This window comes from Abramis brama (genome assembly GCF_963993115.1).
Source record: "Abramis brama genome assembly, chromosome: 7".
In the NCBI taxonomy this organism is placed as follows: Eukaryota; Metazoa; Chordata; class Actinopteri; order Cypriniformes; family Leuciscidae; genus Abramis; species Abramis brama.
Window position 1 is genome coordinate 12,620,466 of NC_139969.1, and position 23,235 is coordinate 12,643,700.

Consider the following 23,235-nt stretch of genomic DNA (forward strand, 5'->3'; position numbering starts at 1 on the left):
GGAGTCAGGTTATCTTTCAAAACAGATATCCGAGCACTGGAAGTAACAGGCTGGAGACTCATAGCATGTGTGTTTATGAGTAGCTCTCGGCTGATTGGCTGAGCCGAAAGTGTGAAAGACCATAGGGAGGAGGATGCATGAGTCGGGGGTTGGGTAAGGGGCGTGTTCTCCCTCTCTCTCTGTTTGCCTGGTGTCCCTGCTTGGTGAGATCAGTGGATCGCCTTTCATCATGAGGCAGCTCTCACGCTGCTGCTCGCACTGCCGTCTGTCCTCTCTCTCTCCTCGTCCTCCTTCTTTCTCTCTCTCCTTCCCTTTCTCTCTCTTCCGGGCCGCCGAGCTGGAGTTTGAAGCCGGAGCCGCGACACAGGACAGAGTAAGGAGTGCGGAGTTGGACGGAGGCTGCCACGGCAGGGATTAACCTCAGGGAGGGGGTGGGGGGGGTTACATCTCTGGGGAGAAGCTTCTTTTCTCCTGCCTCAGCAGGGAGACACAGAGAAAAGAGAAAGAACTAGTGTGCGCTCCTTCTCACAAAGAGAGGAGCTGCTTCGTCCTTTATTCCAGTGGGTTTCCTCTATTCTTTCCTTCACGGGTGCGAGGAGGGACGACTGGGGAGTTCCGCCGGGGAGACCATCACAACCGGGTCCGTGTAAGCAGCGTGCCTCTGTGTTTGAGTGCAATGAAGAACTTGATGTGGCATGTTTAAGTGTTTACTTGTGTGAAGAAACTATCCTGTGACCTTTTATTCTTTCCCTTCTTGCTTTTGGCTGTTTGGGTTGCCTCATGTGCACTCTTTCTTTCTAGCTCCCACTTTCTGGCATTCCCCGTTGTATTTTATTCCTCTAATAGAGGTTTGATCCTCTAAATGAGGTTTGATCCACCCTGGCAATGATACTCAGGAGACAGGAGACAGTCTTTTCTTTGTGTTGGATGTTACAGCTGCCCGGGATGTTTCTAAACCTGGGATTTCCGTGCATTTAATACTTTCTGAGCTCCAGGGAGCAGGTTCAAGACCCCAAATGCTGCGGTGGGGTTGTAGGAACGGCGCCCGTTCTTGCTCTTGAGGATAGTGCATTTGTGGGTTGAAAAGCGAAGTATTTCCACCTGAACTCTCGGCTCATGTTTTCTCAGCTGCCATGCGCGATCAGATAAGGTGATTAGAGGATGGTTGGATCTTCTCCTCCCCATGTTGCGCGTCACAGCTAACGTTTGTCTTTCCTCTGGTTTGGTGTTCAAAGGAAGCGCTCCCACAGCGCTGGCTGATTCTTAGCCTGGGAAGCATATTTGAATGCTTTTCATTGTGTCCCTCGTGTTTGTGTGCACGCGCGGCTTATGGATTTGCATGCGTCTGTTTGCGCACGTGTGGCTGTGTGTTTCCAGTGGTGGAATGTTTATGGAACAGACTGTGTGTGTGTTTTGTGTTGAGGGCAGTGGCGGGGCATCTCTTACAAAGAAGTACTGTGGTAGTGTCATGGTAATGATATCAGATAACGTGGTACTTTGTACATTGCTTAATAAAAAGTCATGATACTAAAAAGTCTTGGTAATACTGTGGCACTTAATATAGTTCTGAAAGATTACTATATTCATTTACATTGTTATCATGGTAAGCTATGTGTCAAAAACTTCATGATGATGCCATGGTATTTTGATATATCACTTACAAAAAAGTACCAAAATGTATCAGGAACATAAATCACGATAGGCCTACATGAATTTCAGTAAAAAGGTGTATTTCAAAGTACCATTGTATGACCAGTTGATGCCATTACTGTACATTTTACCATAGTTTTCTGTATCATTCTGCCAGTGTTATTATAGTATTATTTATAATATTATAGCATTTATTAATATTTTATTATATTAATATAATATTTTTTTTATATTTTACAATTTCATTCTAATTTTAGGTTTAGTATTTTTGTATGTGCTTTTGTCATTTGTATTAATTGTTTTATATTTCTATTTAGCTTTCATTTATTTAGTAATTTAGTCGTTTTCATCTTAAACTATTTTATTTCACTTTCACTAATATTGATATTTTATTTCAGATTTATTTCAATTAACAGAAAACTATTTTTAATAGTTTTAACAACAGCATTTTCTGTTTTAATACTGTGGTATGTGTCCTGAAACATATGCTAATACCATGTTAATTACCATATACCAATAGTAATATACCATAGTACTTAATGTCCTAAAATACTGTGGTATTACCACATTGTACTAACCTATTATCATATACATTTTCTGTTACATGTCCAACAACCTTGATTTCATAGGACTCTTTGTGAGTGATCTCTGCACATGTGTCCGTGTGTAATTGTGTGTGTGTTGCGAGTGGTGTGGGGGCGCAGGGGTGTGTGTGTGGGGGACGATGAGGGCAGTGAGACTGCTTTAATCACTGAGTGTGTTGTCTGAGAGCAGTGGGCTGGAAAGAGCTGACTGGAGCTGCTCTGTGGGGAGAGGCTCTTCTGGGAGAGCTTAGAGCTCAGCTGTTAGCCGTGTGAAGAGCTACACAACCATTTGCCTAGCCATTCAATGTCCCTCCTTTGGAGAGGACCAGTGGATTAGTGCCAGAAGCATTTGTGTGTGTGTGTGTGTGTGTGTGTGTGTGTGTGTCCGTGTAGCTTAAGGGTTTGAAAGGACAGGAGGTGGGTTCGCACATCTGCCACAAGGCTGTGTGTGTGATTACTGGTTTTGGGTTGGGGGTGGACACTTTAGTCACTGTGATAAATGGCCTTTAGGCTGTCAGAAAGCCTGGACTTCAATGGTTGTGTCTTATATTTACACTCTTCCTGCACATAGCTTGCATCGGTTGTTCTCACTGCAATGCCTGAAGACTTCTGAGCCTTTAGGCACATGGAAATTGAATGGGAAATTATACTGCAGATATTTGGAACAGCTTAATAGGAGGTACAAAGGAGAAAAAAAAAAAGTAATTTAATGATAATCAGATTTAGCATAGCCCTATCATAAAGGTTTGGGGCGTTTCATTGTTATTCTGGTGAACAGATGGCAGTACTTTATTAAATGTGTTTTATTGTGGTATTTAATACATAGTTATTTTTTTGGTATTTGATCATATGGACTTGTTTTGCTAGGTGCAAAGAAATTTAATTGGAACTTGTATGGTAGATATTTGAACAGCTTAACCGGAATACATTTATTGAACGTCAGAGTTTTATTGCATACAGTACCATTAAAAAATTCCAAATTCTACAATGTTTTTAAAGAAATTAATCATTTTAGATTCAGCAAGGTTGCATTATATATGCATGATCAAATAGATGTAGCCTGGTTAAGCACAAGAGACTCAAAATATTGAAAAATCTTACCAACCCCAAATGTTTGAAAGGTAGTGTAGGTTTGGATATTTCATAGCTTTTCTGGTAACAAACAAATGTTCACAGTCTTCTGTATTTTATTGAATGGAGTTGTCTTGTGGTAGTTCATAATACAAACTTGTTTAGCAAGGCATAGAGAAATTGAATCGGGGTTTATGTTGGGATAATTGGAATACTGGGAAATACAGGCAAAATGGACACATCCAAAAACACATCCTTGTCACATAGGTTTGGATTTTTAATTGACAACCTGCTCTCAGGGTCTGTGGTGGTTTATCACGTTGGCTTGTTTTGTTCCAGTAAAGAAAGTACACAGTATGAATGTGATATCTTTGTCGATATCAATCTACAAACAATTAAAGCTATCTGCCAATCCGTTTGTGCATTAACCAACAACAACCTCAACAGATGTCTGGACATTTTGTCTGGCTTTCTATTCCTATGGAGATGAGCTGGGTAGCCCGCCCATCGTGAAATCCCAGTGGTCCAAAATCCTGCTCCACGTATGTTCTGATTGGCTGTGATTATCTCACACCACGCAGCATTTCAATAAGTGTGTTTACATGTTACATTATCTAGGTCTGCTAGTTCAACTTGTTTGATTTCAGTCTGACTAAAGCATTTGCATGGCATTTTAAAAGGATGAATTTCTTTAGTCCGAATTAAATTTTCCTTTTAAAGTGTATGTTTATGCACTTAGTGTTGACAGAAAAAATACTTTTCTCTGGTTAGGAAATGTTGTCACACTTGATGTTACTCTTGTGACCAGAATTCTTAGTACTGAATGTTCATATGCAGCCATTTCCTTTCTGTTCTCATTTGGGAATATTTTATAGTTATGCTACATGTGACTGGTGATTTAGGATGCAGATGAGACATGGGTTCAATTAAATTTAGTAAAGTGTTGTGGCACGTGCCCCTGACAAGACCCAGAAGAGTAGCTGCTATGAGTAGCTGCACGTACGTTGTAAACAGATATCTGACTTCTAATTGAAAGCATTGATGGCGTAAGGTTCGCATTTGTCCTGTGACGGCTGTATTCATAGTCTCTAGTTTCACTTTGATGTGACAGCCTCCAAGGGCGATCGCTGGATTCATCTGCTTGTGTGTCACTTCAGAACACATCTCACCCATCAGGACATGTCGTACGGATAACTCTGTCTCTCACACACACGCTGTACCCAGTCTGTCCAAAGATCTCATAATTTTATTACTGAACCCGCCGTCACTCTGGCCATTGGCTTCTCTTTTTTCCAGAATGTTCTGAACATAAAAACAGCACAGCCTGCTTCAACAGATGCCTGTTGTGAGAGCATTTCTCTCACACCACATGCATGTGTGTGTGGCGATGGTGTGTCTCCATGGGCCAGGTCTGTTTAATTAGGACTGTGTAGGTGGACAGAGGCAGGGGGGACATGTGACCTTATGGCAGTCTGTCCTGTGCCCTCTGAACCACTGAGATGATAGAGTACTGGACACCGGCTTTACTGATCTGCCGCATGTGTAAATGACAAAAAGAGAGGGGAAGGGAGATTGATGAGGGTGGGGGTGGGGAGGAAGATGAGACAGAGAGAAAAGATGGACAAAAATGCAATGTTAGCACTGCTGGAAAAAACAGGTCATACTCACAGATGGTATGCTGGGTTTATGCTGGTCCATGAATAGAAACAAAATGAATTTTGTTCTGAACAAATTATTTCTTACATGGAGCAAAATGGGAACTGAGGGTTTTCAAGTAGGTCACAAAAGCACCATATAAGTGAACCATGTGACTCAAGCACTACAACTGAACAGTTGTGCTGTTGAATATTTTTTTGGAAAGTGGAAATTATTATTTTTTCAGAATACTTTGATGAATAAAATGGGGGGGGGGGGGGGGGCATTTTGTAACATATTGAATGTCTCTCCTGTCACTTTTGATCAATTTAATGCATCCTTGCTGAATAAAATTGGCCAACCCCGATCTTTTGAATGGTACTGTGGGTATTCCATGTCATCTAAAGCCAAAACAATAATTAGGTCGTTATTCACTGAAAATCCACTGAAAAATTCCCCAAAGTGAGCTTTTAACTACGTAACCAGATCATTAAGTCACTAAGTTTGATCACCCCTAATACTTAGAACTAATCATTCAAACGATCCATAAAAAAAAGATTAGACTGTAAAGAACGATTCATTCAAAGATCTAAATGAACTCTCTGGAGCATACAATGGGGAATTATAGCAGTTTTTCATTTCAATTTCAGGTCTGTTTGTCACACAAAGCTATTTTATTCAGAAGATTTGTAAATTAAATTGGTAAGATGCAAAAGCTGTATGAACTGCTTTTACGATGTTTATGGTGCGTTTGCGTCTAGAAGCTTGAAAGTCCCAGCCCTCATTCATCAGACCGCCCAGTAGGCCTATAAAAAAATAAAAAAAATCTCCTTTTGTGTTCCACAGCAGAGACATAACGACATTCCGTTTTGAAACGACATGAAATTTTTAATTTTTTGGGTGAACTAAGGTGGTCTAACATCTCTATTCAGATCCATCAGGTTTAAACTAGGGCTGGGAGATAAGATTATAATAATTGTTGTGATATAATTTCTCAATAAAATTATAACAACAGTTTGATAAATGTTCAATATAATGTTTATGCTCTATGCAAATAATGCTGCACATGTGTGTTACAAACCATCACACTGCCACTAACTGACGAGCACTGCCATTTATGTTGCGTATGAGAAACTTGGCGAACGTGCCAAAAGCAGAACGAAGCAGTGGCACTCATTTGAACCGCTCCACACTGAACATTTATCAGCTCGGCTTAAAAGACAGAGCAGAGTGAGTGCGTTTACTCGCTGACGTCTCGATCACACGGCCACTAAACAGCACAGTGAGAGTGGTATGAGTTTGGTGCAGAGTTCTCACTTACAAACCACAAATCAAATGCCTTGTGATTTTAAACTAGTTTAAAGCCAGATATTCTCTCCAACACTGATGTGGAAAACACTGTGCAATGAACAAAACAGTTAGGAGTCTTTTCAATCTACAAATCATAAACATTTGCCATTGATTTACTCTTGTATTTAATTAAATATTAAAGTAGTACTGGAATAAATGACAGTATTTTTTGTTATTAATCAGTTTTTTTATGCATTTGTATAATACTAAATGTCTTTATGCTACTGTTTTTCACAACAAATACCAGAGAAACTTTTTACATGATCTAAATACTATGGAAGACCAATGGTTAATTTTAATCCTAACTCAAACAGTCAGATTTAAATTTCACCCTATACAAAAGTTGGTAAACAAAGGTTGTTAATTTTTGTTAATACACTTAAATTTACATCTGCATCCCAATATCCTGCCACTGTCAACTCAAGCTACTGTCAAATGTGCATTTCTAAGAGACAAAATGTCATTTTAATTTGATGATAAAACCACAATTAACTGGTTTCTACAACTTTCACTCAGTAATAAAAAAATAAAAAAAGAGGTGACATATATTGTGATAATAATCGATATCGACTGATATGAAACATTTTGTGATATTTATTTTGGTCATATCTCCCAGGCCTAGTTGAAACCAAGCGGCAACCTTCCTGTCTCTCTCTTGAATCCAATAACTCATCCGTTTAAACTTTATTAAGCCTTAATGTTATGCATAATTAAGGGCGTGGCCACTTGAGTGACAGGTGGATTGCCCATTTTCGGTTATCCGGGAGTGACGCACGGTGACGCACTGCCAAGATGGCGACGGCCGGCTCCTCCCACTTCAAAAATGCTCTTCAGAAACCTGCGGGCGACGTCACGGACACTACATCCAATGTTTTATCCTGGTTGAAACTAGGTCTGGGGGCTGACAGTCTAGGTAATCGACAATGTAGACCAGCTGCCTTTTTAAAATGGTTTTTACTAGATTATCTAGGTGGGAGGTGAGTTAAGAAAAAATGAGACAGAAAGTGTGAGAATGAATGACACTAGCCACAGGGGAAAGAGATGTTCCTGATGAAATGGAGAGAGAGAGGATGTAAAGATAAACAACAGATGGTGAATGTTTGTTCCCACTCATCAAAGCCACCAGTGGCTAGAGGTGTGCATGTCCATTACATCTCTGGTGACCAGGGTAACGCAGGCGAGGGACCAGGCACCAGGCGCTCTCTTTATCACAGACCCCCCCACCATCCTGAAGGGAAACGCAAGCCCTCGTGTGCCACAGAGCGTGCGAGAAAGAGGCCCTGCTGAGGGTCTGACGGGTGCTGAAGCATAAACAAATTTAGATGAGGATGTACACAGTAAAGGCCAGTAGACTAAACAGTGTGTACACACAGAAATGCGTCACATAGGGCCGACAACAGATTCAGATGTGTATTATTTAGGCGATTGGGAGAAAGAGGGATTGTGTTATCACATTTAGTGATTTTAATTTTGTCAGTTTTGCATAGTCAAATAGGTATATTTCCTCTTGGCCATTTCATGAGGTTTTACTCCAAGTGTGAATGTCCCCCAAGATGCAAAACTCAACTTTCGGCAAATCAGATTGTCTGGACAGACATAAATGTTGTATAAAACAGCATTCAGGCCTTTCAAGTGGGCAGCCTAGGGCCTGCGATATTATCATTCTTCTAGTCATGCAGAACAGCTACAGCAAGCACTTGATTCCTGGGGCGTTAGCCAAACACAGAACGTAGCGGTGGAAAATTCAATTACGCGGACCTGAAAACAAAGAATGTTATTTTTATGATTTTTTGAGTGTGGAATGGCAAATTGAGGAAGATGTTTATTACCCAAAAATGTTGCAGATTGAAGCCCTTGTCAAAAAAAGAAATCCGACGCAAAGTGCCAGTTCCCTTTTATTCTTCATCTTTATTTCAATAACCTAAAACGACTTCTAAGCACAGAAAAAAAGACACGTTTGGCTTGATTGAAGACATTACACCGCAGCACAAGCGCAGAAGAGCCATAGGGCACAATTACGCCAGGGTTGTTTTGACTTTTACCTCGCTTCTTTTTGACTTATAGCCATAACAGCCCCATCCCAGCGACACGCTCACCAGCAGAGTGCTTTTGTTTTTCTAATAGATAAGTTAGCGCAGATGGACATTTTCCCATGTGGAGATGTACGGCCCTGGCAGACCACTTTTATATGTAGTCTGGTCTCGCATGGTTAAGCAGATGTAGACGGCACATCAGCGGTCCATTAGAATGAGGTTGTTATAGTTACATTAGTCGTGTCTCATATGGTTCGGGATCATTTCCCCTGAGGAGAGTGAGTGTAATTGATGTAGTGCACTTTTTTTTTCACTTCTCAGCTTGATGTTGGCATTTTATATCAGCAGTGTAACGCCCAAAGACATGGTACAGTCATGCCATGCAGTCACCGTCTTACAGTGTGACTCAATCTATCAATCATCTGTCTGTCTGTCTGTCTATCTGTCGATCCATCCACCCAGTAAGCTTGTATAGTTGAAATTAAAAATCAAACTACTCTTTTTTTGGGTGATAGTCATTACAAGAGGTATTATACTATGTTTTATCTAAACATAAATATAGAAATATGTCATTATATGGGGCATGAAGTGGACTTTTTTTAATCATCCTTATGCAGTATCAGTTTTATACATTTTCACGCTTGATCCGGAGCTTAATGAAATGAATTGATCTGCAAAAAGCATTTTGTTGTCTCATCAGTGTCTTTTTTGTTTTCCTCAGATGTTTGTTTTTCTCAGACCTTGTTTTACACGCCTTCATGTAATTACTTAATGTGAGAGTAGTGTTTAAAAGACTGTCTGCAACTCCCAGACTAACAGCGTAATTATGTTTGCATCGGTGTTTATTACAGTTATTAGTGACTACAGCGGTTTGAGTGAGGGAATGTTAGTTAAACTGACGTGTGCGAACCAAACACAACTGGAATGAAACGCATTATTGTGGCTCTGCACGGCAGCAAGTCTTTGAAACCCTTTTTGCCTGCCACGGGTGACTCTCCAGCTCTGAAATACGATATGGAAAACCTAACACCTTGACTCTCACCACACGTTATGATAGCTGTGAGTGGCATGTTAGGGCAGCTGCCTCTCTCTCTTTTTCATTTATTCTCTCTCACACACACACATACATTCCCATTCTATCCCACTTCATTCATGACATGACCTCATTTATTTTTCCTTTAATATTAGTAACACTTACTCAGGAATCCGGACACTGACTTGTCTGGCTGTCTGGCCACCCTCCTTCCTCTCGTCTGAATTCAGCTCTCTCTTTTCCTGTCTCTCTTACTCTGTGACCTTAATGCGTATTGAGTTAGTCTGAGGTGTGTTTGTGTGCAGTACAGTATGTGTGACCTTTTTCCTTTGTGTTAGTGACCTAAGTGCTGGGGTTGCCTGATGGCCGTTCGTCTGACAGAGTGTGGATATGTTGTCTAGCACTGCTGGGGAGTAACTAAAAGCTGCTAACAAAACTACATATTTAAGAAGTGTAGCTGAGCTGTTTTCATAGTACTGTAGCTTGTCCAGTAATGATCTGCACTCCAACTAGTAGTAGTGTAACATGACACAACAATGTTTTATGTCACACTGTATCACGCAAACAGCCCAACAATTGACAGTTCTGAGGTAATAATCAAACATACTCTTCTGTCTCTTAGTCGATTCATTTTAGTCAGTTTGTTTAGATGGTTCATATTCATTAAATGTAATTCAATTCACTGATTTATTTTAATATTCACTCAGTTAAATTCCTCGAACTACCGCTGTATTTTATGTCTTTTTGTAGTTTTTTTTTTATAATAGTGAAACAGCTAAATACTTATGCTTTGTTTTTAAAAGTTTACCTTCTTGACGTCATCTTAGAAACTCTGCACTCATGCTGCTGAAAAAGCAGTTAGATACTTAGCATCTTTCAGATATTTCGCAAACAGCACAGATGCTGCGGACACAATAACACATTTTATGTAAACGTCCCCTAACTGTCTTTTTTGTAGAGCTCCTTCCTGGGATGAGACTTTATTATTCCAGGAAAAAACGATGCACCACTTACTGTAGCAGGAAGTTCCTGCTAGAGTTTCATACATCAGTATCGAATCTCCAGGCTCTTAATGTGGAGGTATTTTTGTGACATTGAGGCTGATGCGAACCGAATCTCTCTCTTTTGTTCTCTTTTTTTCTTTCTCTTTCTCCCAGGAACCTGGAAATAAATAATGCTGTATTTTGGCATGCTTCCTTTTTTTTTTCTATTGCTATACTTAGGGTTGTTGATTTGAACAAACCTGAACCTAAAGTTTTAAACTTAAGCTAACTTGTGTTTTAGACACTAATGATGCCTCTTAGTGTGCATCTCGATGAGAGAAGACAAATAACTACTTTTCTAAACAATCAGACAAATTACCAAAATAATCCAATTGACTTCTTCCCAATAGGCATTGAACTCCTGAGCCGTATTTAGAGATGAGAATATCATTGGGATATAGGGCTCTTTTGACTTGAGCTAGCTTGCAACCACCAAGCAACACCATAGAAACCACACACAAGACCCTAGCAACTGCAAAGAAACACTGTAAAAATCACTCAAGTCAAGAAAACTTAGCAATGCTCTGGCAGTCACCCACACCTTAGTATTGTGGCAGGTTTTGCATAGCCAAGCACGACTCCAATTTCCTTGAAGTTATTTATTTATTTTTCTATTTATTCATTTATTGCCTCTTTAAAAAAAAAAATATACATCTGCTATGTGATTGAATCTCTAGAAATGTCAGAGAGTAGACAGGGTCCTTCCATTTACAGATGGTTTGTTTGTAGTAGAAGCTATATCTGTTTTGAATGAATACCATTTATAAGATTTATAAAATGCAATATGTGTGGGTCTGTGTTGACATAAGCCGGGCTGTTTTTGAGCTAGAGGTGACATGACTTGTCATGTGTGTATGTGTGCATTTTCCATGTTTCTGTATGTCACACAGAAGGTGTCTCGTTCTCACCTGCAGCCCTCATTATTACATCCTTCCCCATGGCGGTCTCTCACAAGCTGTCAGGTCGCGGTTGGCTGCAGAACCCTGATCCTTTCTTTCAGCTAATCTTCTTGTCTTATTTATGCTGTTCCTTTATTTCTGTTTTAATTTTTATCCTCAACACCTTTGAGATTCACACTTAGTATTTCTAGAATCACTCATATAACCAACCTGCAGACTCTTTGGTCTCTCTGATATTACTGTTTTAATGACATGGTGTGTTTGGTGTGTTTTCTCCTAGGGCTTCACTAAGGCTGGCACTTTCGCCACTGCCAGACGGTGACGTGAGTTTGGGGGCCTCAGGCTGACGTCTTGGCGCTTTGATGAGGTAACGGCGGACCCCGGAAACCCAGCCCCTGCGTCGTGCCCCCCCTTTCCTTTTCCCTCCTCACTTCCCCTTTCCAACCAGTCAAGCCATGGGCCAGAAGATCTCAGGGAGCATCAAATCCGTAGATGCGCGTGGGGAGCCGTCCTTCAGGCCCCTGAGGAGGGAACTGAGAGGGCCGGATTTCTTCAAGCCAGCCCGACTGGACCTACTCCTGGACATGCCTCCCGCTCCAAATGAGCAGCAGCTCCGACATGCCTGGAACTCAGATGACCGCTCCCTTAACATTTTCATTAAGGACGATGACAAACTCACCTTCCATCGGCACCCGGTTGCTCAAAGTACCGATGGCATACGTGGACGAGTAGGATACACGCGAGGACTCCATGTATGGAGGATCCATTGGCCTGCTAGGCAACGAGGCACACACGCAGTGGTGGGCGTGGCCACGGCAGACGCCCCGTTGCACTCAGTGGGCTACACATCTTTAGTTGGCAGTGATAGTGAGTCCTGGGGCTGGGACCTGGGACGTAACAAGCTCTACCACAACAGTAAGAACCGGCCGGCTTCTTCTGCACCAACATACCCAAGTTTCCTGGAGCCAGAGGAGGCCTTTGTACTGCCGGATGCCTTGATGGTGGTGCTGGACATGGATGAGGGCACACTGAGCTTCATGGTTGATGGACAGTATCTCGGAGTGGCCTTCAGAGGCCTTAAGGGCAAAAAGCTGTACCCCATTGTCAGTGCAGTGTGGGGCCACTGTGAGATCACCATGCGCTACATCAATGGCCTAGATCGTAAGTATACACCTTCTTCAAAATTGTGTTATTCCTGAATAATTGTTTGGTACTTAAAGTCTTACTTGACATGAAGGTTTCTGCTTGGAGATCTGGTAAACCTGCTTGAATTGGGTTGTTGTGGTGTAGTGGTTAAGGCTCAGGAACTGTAAGACTGTTTGTTCAATTCCATTTTACCCCTAAGCAAGGCATTAACAACAAATTTCTCCAGAGGGATAAGCTTATGGTGTTGTTCTAACTTATTATTTGCATTACATTTATCCTGCTAAAAAAAAAAAAACTTAAACCAGTCTAAGCTGGTTTGTTGGTCACCCAGCCTGGCCAAACTGGTCTTCAGCTAGTCTAGCCAAGGGGTGTCCAATCCTGCTCCTGGAGGGCCAGTGTCCTGCAGATTTCTTGCTCCAACTTGGCCAATGCTCTTTCCTGGAAGTTTTTAGTAATCCTGAAGACCTCATTTATCTTGTTCAAGTATGTTTAATAAGGATTGGAGCTAAACTCAGTATAGTTGCCCTCCAGGAGCATTGGACACCCCTGGTCTAGCCGGTCTCCCAGCCTGGCCAACTAACCAGCTTGACCAGGCTAGAAGATCAGCAACCCAACTCAGACTGGTTTATGATTTTTTTTTCAGGAGAGTACCCAGTTGGCTTTTTTCCAAACAAACTTAATGTCCATTCAAGCTACACATTTTATCACTGTATTTGTGTTCCCTGGCTGTTGAAACCCTTACCTTGCTAGTGCCATGCTTTACTAGTTCAGCTGCAGCAACACTGTGTTCTGTGTCAGCACTGCTTGAAAAGTATCCACAGATTATTAGTATTTCAACATACAGTGTCTTGTCTCCTGTCCTGTTAGTTCAAGACCACAATGTAAAGAGATGGAGTCTGGCTCTTCTCTCATGATATCCCTCAGGGTGCTTGGGCATTGTTGCAGGCATATATTCATTATTAATGTGAGAAACACGCAATGGCAGTGGAGGCAGGATGGTGGAAAAATGTATAGTTATCTTAACTGTATGCTACACGTAGCATTACAACTAATGAGGAGAGGCTCCCATTTTGATATTCACTTAAAATGTGTTTATTTGGTACATATATGGGTGCATACTGAGTGTTAGCATGTGTGTGTTGTGCAAGTGATTATATTTTAGTTTCAAGCCGTCAGAACTGTCACACTATTCACAAGGCTAAACACTGAGCCTCTGTGTTTGTAAAGGCTTGAAACTCTCCTTCAGCCATCATCAGCATGTGTTTTGGAAACACTTTTTTTCTAATCCACTCCTGCCAGGTAGACACGCCAGGTAGACACTGTGTGTGTGTGTGTGTGTGTGTGTGTCAGATAGTTTTGTGTGAAACAGCATTTTAAAGCCAGAGGCATGTTTTTGTAACCCTCTGAGCTTTATTTGATAGCACAACCTCGAGGTGTTACCCCCCGTCCCCCCACACTTCTTAGAACAAAGATTCAGAGAGTCATCTGTTAGATTTAGCTATGTTTCTCCATGAAAGAAACTCCATGTTCCATACCTGCAGAGGATTGTTCCATTTTTAACTTAAAGGGATAGTTCACAAAACTTCTGTCATCATTTACTCACCCTCATATTGTTCTAAACCTGTATGACACAAAATAAGATATTTTGAAGAACATTTTCATCCAAATGAAATTAGACCCCATTGATGATTGTATGTACAAAACACTGAGCCATTTTTACAAATATCTTCTTTTGTGTTTCACAGAAGAAAGTAAGTCATATAAGACTGCAATGATGTGAGGGTGGGTAAATGTTGACAGAATGTTTATTTTGTGGATAATCTAAATAAAATAAAGTATTAAGGCACATCAAGAGGCTTGTTTTACCATAGTATTGAGTACCATTGAGTAGCTTGTTTTATTATAGTAGCAACAGCTGTATGGTAAAAGGCACCAATGTTAATAAATAATTAAAATGATTTATGATAATAATAAGTACATGCACGAATAACAATTTGCGGTTATTATTTGGGAACACTTTTTAATCACTTAACAGACTCTTTGTCTGTAGACGTTTCACTCCATTGGTTGAATTGCCAATGTAAGAGGAATAAAAGCATGATATCCCTTTATAAAACCTGTCATTGTACTTGATAAAGTAATATTTTAATAAGCAACCCAGTAACCCTATAAGCAGAATCCTATCAGTGTATTTCAGCCCTGTTTATATGGATTAGTCTGCTTTAGCCTCGGTGTCTCTCAACATAGTCTTCTCCTCCCTGGCGTGTTTCCGTATCAGGGGACAGAGAGCAGTGTGGGATGCTCTCAAAGCCCCCTCTCTGAAGTTGAAAGAGCCCTCTTTCTCCCTTTCAGATGGAAAGAGCAACTCAGTAAGTGGCCCTAAGTCCGTTTGAAATCTTTTCAAAGCTTCTATTAAGCATGTCTTTATTTGCTGGAAAATTGTATGAAATGAGTGAAGCAACGTTTAATGCTTGAAAGAGAGAGAGAGAATTCTATGAATCTCGAGAGGTGTTTGGCAAAGCCAACTTTGGACCGAATCGCAGGGCTGCTCTTGAAAGTTCATGCTTTCCAAAGTAATGTTAAGATTTGCACTGAGGATTGTGAGTTTATATATACGTTTTAGTTGTATCGCACGCTCTAAGTTGCGTGCAGGGGGCTAAGAACCTTTCCTTGGTATGTAAGAGATTGAGAGCGACAATTAGGTTGAGAGAGAGAGAATCATGGGTAATGAATGCAGTAAGGAAGAAGAGGTCAGAAAAATGTAAGCTGTGACATTTTTAAGATATGTGCAGCACAGTCTAAACCCCAGGCTTAATTTTAATATATATGCAAGCATGCTTCCAAAACTGAATTATTACACATCTCAGCGGACAATAGCAATAGTTTCATTACACACACTCAGAGCTGTCTGACTGAATCAGACTCCTCTGTGGTAAATAGGTCTATGAGATACTTATGAGTTTAAAGTGTCCATTGTTGGTGTGAGAGATAAAATAAACACAAGAAAGAGAAAGATACAGATGTCCTCAATACCTAGTGAGCTGCTGAAGACTAAAAAATACTGTTTAATGTTATTTTTTAGTATTATTTTTCGTATTTTATAGTACTCAATCTTACTGTACCACCGCAGAGAAACTGAGAGATGACGGGGTGAGAGGAAGGAGAAATAGAGGAATGATGGGGTGGGGGAGGAGAAACACGGAAACGCATAGACCTGGCATGAATATAACAACATCTCAGGAGTTTCTCTCCTGACATATAAGAATAAAGATTTTTCTTGGCAAGATAACTGGTGTCCGGTCCTGTGAATCATATACTAATGGGGAAAAGGCTTAATTCCAAGTCTACAGCTGCCTACTTAGACATAATTTTTTTAAATCATAAAAAGTGTTTCAAAATCTATTGAGCTGCCTAATTGGACAGCATATTTGAGCATTATAGTGTTTCATGACCGAGTAGTCTGCACCCTTAGCATTTTGGGCACTATAGGCAATTAGGCATAGCATCTCAAAACCTACACTCTTAGAAGAAAAGGTTCCTACCTTAAAGGGTTCGGTCAGGCGCTTCATAAATAGAACATTTTAGGGGTTCCCATCATGGGATCATTTTATGGAATTTGTTTTAATTCATTTTAAATTTAACAGAATTTTATGAATTAAATGGATTTATCATTAGAAAACAATGGAAATAACCAGTTAAACATGAACTTGCTATGCAAATCGTTTAAGACATTTCTCCATATACAGAACCTTAAAGGGTTCTTTAAAATTGCAAAGTCCAAATAGCACATGCTTGACATTAATTGCATTATATTACTTTGTAATATAAATTGCAGAATGTTTCAGATAATATAAAAAAGTGACATATTCCAGACAATACGGTACTAAAGCCCTTGCAACACTGAGTCAGAACTTCGCATCCGAAATTTTCGCACGTTAAAAAATAAATATGACCTCACGTTTTGTCAATCACGCTTGCACACTGCCTCTGAAACTTTCGTCTGTCATAAAAAAATTCGGATCGGGTTCGATTTTCTGCGTTTTTCGCATCCGTAGCAAGCATTTTGAATGGTGTTTTGACAATTCAGAGCCATCGAATCACGAATACGAAAAAACGCATACGAAAATTTCGGACTCAGTGTGCAAGGGACTTTAGACCGCATTTTTGGAAATCATAGGCATGTTGTGTCAACTTATTGAGCTGCCTAATTAGACAACATATTTAAGCATTGCATTTTACAATTCCTACACAAATCCAGCGTTTTGCTGGATTGCCAACAAACTGCCTACTTAGCGTTCTTGGGGCATAATTAGCTTCCTAACTGAACTGTGTTTTAGATGTCTCAGAAATTAGTAAGCTGTCTACTTTTTGGTACAGCTGTCTACTTTTTACTACAGCATTTTGGGGCATCATGTGCACATTATTTTAAAACTTATTGAGCTGCTCAAGTAAAAAGTTTGGTGTCTATTTTGCCTAGAAGTCTAGATTATGAGACACCATAGCCACTTTTCCACCATTGGACCAAACTGTTTCATTGCTTAACCGTTCCATTCCATGCCGATCCGGCCTAGCTGCTACATATATGGTTTAATTTTCCACTGTGAGGCTGATAACAGAGCTCTTTGGAATGTAATACAAACAGATGAAATGAGATGTAAATAGTGACTGTGTTATGGAGGATGATCAGATATTTCTTTTAATTTTATTATTATTAACTTTCACTTTTTAACGTTAACTTCCCTCAAATAGGGCACTTGGCCAGCTACAGAGAAACTGGCAGCCAGGCATCAGACAAGTGACCAGTCGTGAATGGCGGCGTCACTACACGCATTGTACCATTCTAGCCAACTGTGCCGAGAACGGTTTGTAATCATGCCATGTCGAACCAAGCTCAAGTGTAAATACAACTGGAACCATTCCTTAGCGTTCTTAGAACCGTTCGGCTTCACGGTGGAAAAGCAGCTCATGTCTGTGATTCCCAAAAACTGCATAGAAGGCAACTCACTAGCTTAGTGAGAATAGCCTATTTGTGTTCGAGAGGAACTCTGAAATCATCGAATGTGTGAAAACAGGAACCCAGACAGTGTGAAAGTGTAGGAAAGAAAGTTATTTGTGGAGGATTATGGGTGTGTGTACAAATTGTGAACAGGCTTGTGCAGGTTTTTGTGTGAGAGAGAGCGAGAAGACTGAAAGTAAGATGCTTCTCTGTCTCGGTGGAGCCAACGTCTGTCTGTTCTTCTGCATACCGTGTGTGTGTGTGTGTGTGTGAGTGACAACACCCCGAGAAGTTATCTGCACGGCAGTAGAAAAGTGTTTATCACTGCCGCTATGATTCATCGCACTGCAAATGAAAAGCAGCAGGCAGGCCCTGATCAAGCCTCACCACCGCTCACTAGTGCACATGCTGGATGTGTCAGGATGGGCTCATTCTGTTTGCTCTGTCATGTTGTTTTTGAACTGGAAGAACCAATCCTGTGTGCATGAATACCTCAAAATAATACCAGCATACCAGCCCAATTATTCACTGCTTTGTTTAAATCACTTAGACTAGTTTAGACCACCTACACTATTCGCTTATCAAAATATTTATTTTGCACATTCTCAAAAGACACACATCCCAGCGCTCCCTCCACACTGGCATGTGGACGCCTGGCATTCCACTCGAGCTTCTCCAGTTGTGACAGGACAGGGGCTAGACAGTGACACTGTGTGCGATATTACATGCTGCATCATTCAATGCTATGTCTGTGTTTCTTGCAATTACGAGGTCAGCCAAGCCTGTCTGCAGCACATTTATGCAATACATAATGAGGAAGATGAACAGAGAACCTTTTGACTGCATGTAAACTTCCACTAATTGCCAGTGTTCAACAAAGAAATGAGCGGGAAATTGACATGTGCCGCCCTAATGTGAATGTGGAACACAGAGTAGATATAATTGAGAGATTTCGGAGACCCTCTATCTGTGCTTTCTCTCTCTTTCGCTCACTCTCTGACTGGCAGAAGGCTGCTGTCACTCTGCCCTGTATTGTCAGGGATTAAAACACCAATTAGATCTAGCTATGATTCATCACACAATAGCGTCTGATCCATATTCCCACTTCAATAGCACAGTCCTTAAGTCTCAGCATCAGAGAGAGAGAGAGACAGAGAGGACGAGAAGAGGGCAGGTATACAGAGAATCTAGAACGAGTGCTACATAGATAATTACTGTGGGTCTGAGATCGAGATGAACAAGGAAAGAGACACAGGCTGACTGTCATGTAAACACACTGCCTGAGACGTACACAGTGTCCTAATGTCTCCTCGTATCTTCTTGCCCATGTATAAATGTTCCAGCCACTCTTTTTCTATGTGTGTATGTGTACTTGTCTGATAATGTGTCTTATAGGGCTGGATTTAGCTGATTTATTTTGACAAGTATTTGACATTTTTTGAATTTAGACCGACAATGAGTCAAAAAGTGGATAAGTGGATTTTTTGGATTAGTTTTTTTGTTAGTTAATAATAATTTGTATAATTATATTATATTATATTGGTAAAAAAGTGGATTAAGATCTCTTTTTGTCAGTTCTACTACTATATAATATAATATAATATAATATAATATAATATAATATAATATAATATAATATAATATAATATATAAAAAGTGGATTAAGATCTCTTTTTTGTTAGTTCTTCTACTATATAATATAATATAATAATAATAAAATACAAATTATTATTATTCACAACAGTATATTTTTAATTTTATTATAAAGGCATTTTTATTATAATTATAATTTTATTATAATATATAATATAAAAATGTGTCTTTATAATAAAACAAAAATAATTGTTTTTATTCAGTTATACCTTTTGAGGTTTAAATATTGCAAAGTTAATTTTATTTCAATGAATTGTGCTGTCCATTTTTCTGTACTAGGACACAGTTGTGTCTCACTGTCTGTGTGAGACGGGTTGGAGACGGGGTGGAGAGGGATGCTATATGGGTCAGTAGGTTAACGCTGTATGGTGTCGCTAGCCAGTGGCAAACTTGCCTAATAAATCGGCAGGGTCGTCTGCATCTTATCAGAGAGATTACCGTTCTCTCAGCCTCTCTTGAGTGTGTGTGTGTGTGTGTGGAGAGAGTGTGACTCAGTAGTGCTGTTTAGGCCACATCTGTTCCTTAAGACCTAAGCTGTTTGCTAAGCTGTATTATATTCTTCCCTTTGATGTTGAAGTCTCTTAAGACACCTACACTAAACGTTTTTACAGAGGAAGGCTGTAATACCCTGCTAAAAAAAAAACAGCTTAATCCTGGTTCATGCTGGTCCAGACTGGTTTTGTCAGTGCTGGTCTAGCTGGTGGACTAGCATAGTCAATATGTTCACCAGAAAATAATAATCATCAATATTTGCCCAAAAATCATTAATGAATTCACAGGCATGTTTGACGTGCCATATTCAACAGTCAATGACTCAGGACACAACATTATGTCTAATCTTGAATATTGTTTAGGATGGTTAATATGAATATTGGGATGAAGCCCAGACTGTGTTTGCATGTGTGTTTTTTCTCCTCTTCTGTCTCTATTCGGCAGATGACAGCAGATGCCTCAGATTTTGTGTGTTAATCCAGAAGCTTGTGGGAAATTAGCATTTGGATAAGGGAGTTAAAGCAATGCTGTCATGCCTTTTAATTGGTCCATCAGCATCTGTCAGTCAGCAGGAGAGGTGGGGCAACTTGCTGTCACACTGAGCTAAAGGATGCAGTGTGGATCCTACATTATAAACGCCTGTAAAATGGGCACAAGACAAAAAAAGTGCCAAAAATGCCCCAGATATTTATGATGTATAATTTTTATCCAACATTTAATTTCTCCCCTTTTATCTATTATCTAACATTTCATAATAGCCTTTTTTAGGCTTATCTAGTTATGGGTTCAAAGCCTCAGTAGACACAGTATAGTGAACTGTAGCTGACATATATGCTATCTATTCCCTTAAAAGTAATATGGTGCCATAGTACTATCAGATACCATTGTATAATGATATACACCATGGTACTGAATGGTTATTATGTTCACTATCTCATTCTGTACCCTGGAATTTGCATGGTACTCAAGTGTACTTCAAGAAATACCAATACCAGGAATAGCAGCCAGCATTAATACTATAACTACATTTAATGTTTAAACAAAAATAATTGTATTTATTTTTTGATTTTATTTTGTTGATATGGGGAATTTCTTTCACTTCATTGATTTAAGTATTTTACATAAATGAACGACACACTGTGTTTGTATATGATTAGAAAAATATGCCCATATAGGAACAATAGGGAAAAAGTTATGTAACGTAAATGACTGTCAGTATCATTTAGTTGGTATCAGTTAATTAGTTAGTTAGTTCCAAGACTTAAAGACTCTTAGAAGGTAAATTGATGTCAATATATGTTTGTTAGTTAGTTAGTTAGTTAGTTCCAATAGGAAAATGTTATGTCATTTATAGACATTGCTGTAAACATCTATCCTCAATTCCATCTGGTACTGGGAGTGGATGAAGAGCACCTGGCGTAAGTAGGGAGGGAACAAACAGATGGATAAAGAGGTAGAGAGAGGACGGAGAAGTGCTCTTTTCTCTTTTCAGGACAAACAGCTTGGCTCTGTGTTAATTGAGAGCCAGTCATTAGAGGATTAGTTTGCTAGATCAAGTTTCAGCTAACGCCATAAGGCCGCAGCCTCACCCACAGCTGTTACATTCATCCTTACAGTACAACACACACACACACACACACACACACACACACACACACACACACACACACACACACACACACACAGTGAAGTCAAGAGGAGGTTAAGCACATGCACAGAATGCCTCCGTAATGCAATGAGAGAAGACGTTTGGAAACTGTTGAGTGTTTTTTTTTTTTTTTCAGTCTAAGCTGGCAAGCTGCCCAACGTAGGTACTTGATGTGTTTTTTTTTTCTGCCCTGGAAATATTCTGGTATGACAGATATGAATATGTGTTATTAAAGCATATCATTACTCAGCCATCCCTGCATGTTAGGGCACCCAAAATTGGCTCAGTACCTCAGACTCGTAATATGTCGAAATGAGACTTGCCTTCACGATTGCTGACCATGCAGTTTGTGGGACTTTGCGCCTGTGTGCACACACAAAAACTCCACCATTGGCTTACTAAGCATCTTGGGTAATCTCCTTGAAGGCTTATTTTCTTGAAAAACAAAGGGTAGATGGAAGCTGTTTGTTTAGCTTATAGTTGCTGGGTCTTTTATCAAGCTGAATAGTTTGACGGCTGCACTGTTGCGTCAAACGTTATTCATGCACACTTCTGGATCAAACCCAAAAAATGACAGAGTAACTATTTATCACACCTACAAAAGGTCACAATAACCTTATCAATCACATGCTATTGTTTATATAGACTTATAGTTTTATAAACTCTGGCTTTTGAGATTGTGATCGCTAAACTCAGCAAAGACGTTGTAACCAGGTAATGCCAAAATCAGCGCCGCCAGCTAGTGGAACGGATCCACATTAGACTCTTCGATTCTTGCTTTTGTCCCCCCAAACCACATTTTTCAGCACGTTTTGTCCTTTCTGCACCGCTCTGTGATATTTGCACACCTAATTGCCTGAAGGAGTTTCCGTGGAAACAGACATCATTCAGTCGCTGACAGAGACAAAGAGAGTGAAGAGAGTGAGGGAAGACAAAATAAAGAGAGACAGTATTTTCATTGATTGAGCTGTGGTGGCAGTGAGCTCTGTTAATAAGCCCGTCTGCTGGTTCCTCACTAACTCCAGCTCATCAGATTTGGCTGTTTCTCATCCTTACACTTATCCAACAGCAAATCTAACCACACAAATGAGAGAACGGGGTGACCACAGACAAGTAGACATTTGGATTATGTTAAGCATTGTTATCCACAGAGCTTAAAATACAGGTCTTGACTTACATTGTGTTCACTGTGTGTTTCCCTATATATGTGTTTGTGGCAACCTTTAAGAGCATGTTGTGTTTCAAGACCCTGATTTTACACTGGATGTCGAGTGGTGGTGACCACTCTAGCAGTGGGATTTTTTTCCCCAGTTTTTTTGAGGATAAGGGCATGTGTGTGCATATAAATAAATATACACTCACCTAAAGGATTATTAGGAATAGGAACACCATACTAATACTATGTTTGACCCCATTTCGCCTTCAGAACTGCCTTAATTCTACGTGGCATTGATTCAACAAGGTGCTGAAAGCATTCTTTAGAAATGTTGGCCCATATTGATAGGATAGCATCTTGCAGTTGATGGAGATTTGTGGGATGCACATCCAGGGCACGAAGCTCCCGTTCCACCAAGTCTCAAAGATGCTCTATTGGGTTGAGATCCGGTGACTGTGGGGGCCATTTTAGTACAGTGAACTCATTGTCATGTTCAAGAAACCAAATTGAAATGATTCGAGCTTTGTGACATGGTGCATTATCCTGCTGGAAGTAGCCATCAGAGGATGGGTACATGGTGGTCATAAAGGGATGGACATGGTCAGAAACAATGCTCAGGTAGGCCGTGGCATTTAAACGATGCCCAATTGGCACTAAACATCCCCCACACCATTACACCACCACCACCAGCCTGCACAGTGGTAACAAGGCATGATGGATCCATGTTCTCATTCTGTTTACGCCAAATTCTGACTCTACCATCTGAATGTCTCAACAGAAATCGAGACTCATCAGACCAGGCAACATTTTTCCAGTCTTCAACTGTCCAATTTTGGTGAGCTCGTG

The 23,235-nt window shown here is 40.2% G+C and overlaps 1 protein-coding gene across 2 annotated transcripts in view; it reads left to right on the forward strand.

The window, feature by feature from the left end:
* Positions 1-205: 205 nt before the first annotated feature.
* Positions 206-23,235, forward strand: part of spsb4a (splA/ryanodine receptor domain and SOCS box containing 4a) — a 47,817-nt gene continuing 24,787 nt past the window's right edge. Inside the window, exons 1-2 of one of the 2 annotated variants that reach the window (XM_084120796.1) lie at positions 206-646; positions 11,579-12,459. In XM_084120796.1, the coding sequence (XP_083976922.1) occupies positions 11,754-12,459 (706 nt within the window). In that variant the 5' untranslated portion in view covers positions 206-646; positions 11,579-11,753. The remainder of the gene's footprint in view (positions 647-11,578; positions 12,460-23,235) is intronic. The other variant, XM_084120795.1, reaches the window with a different exon arrangement.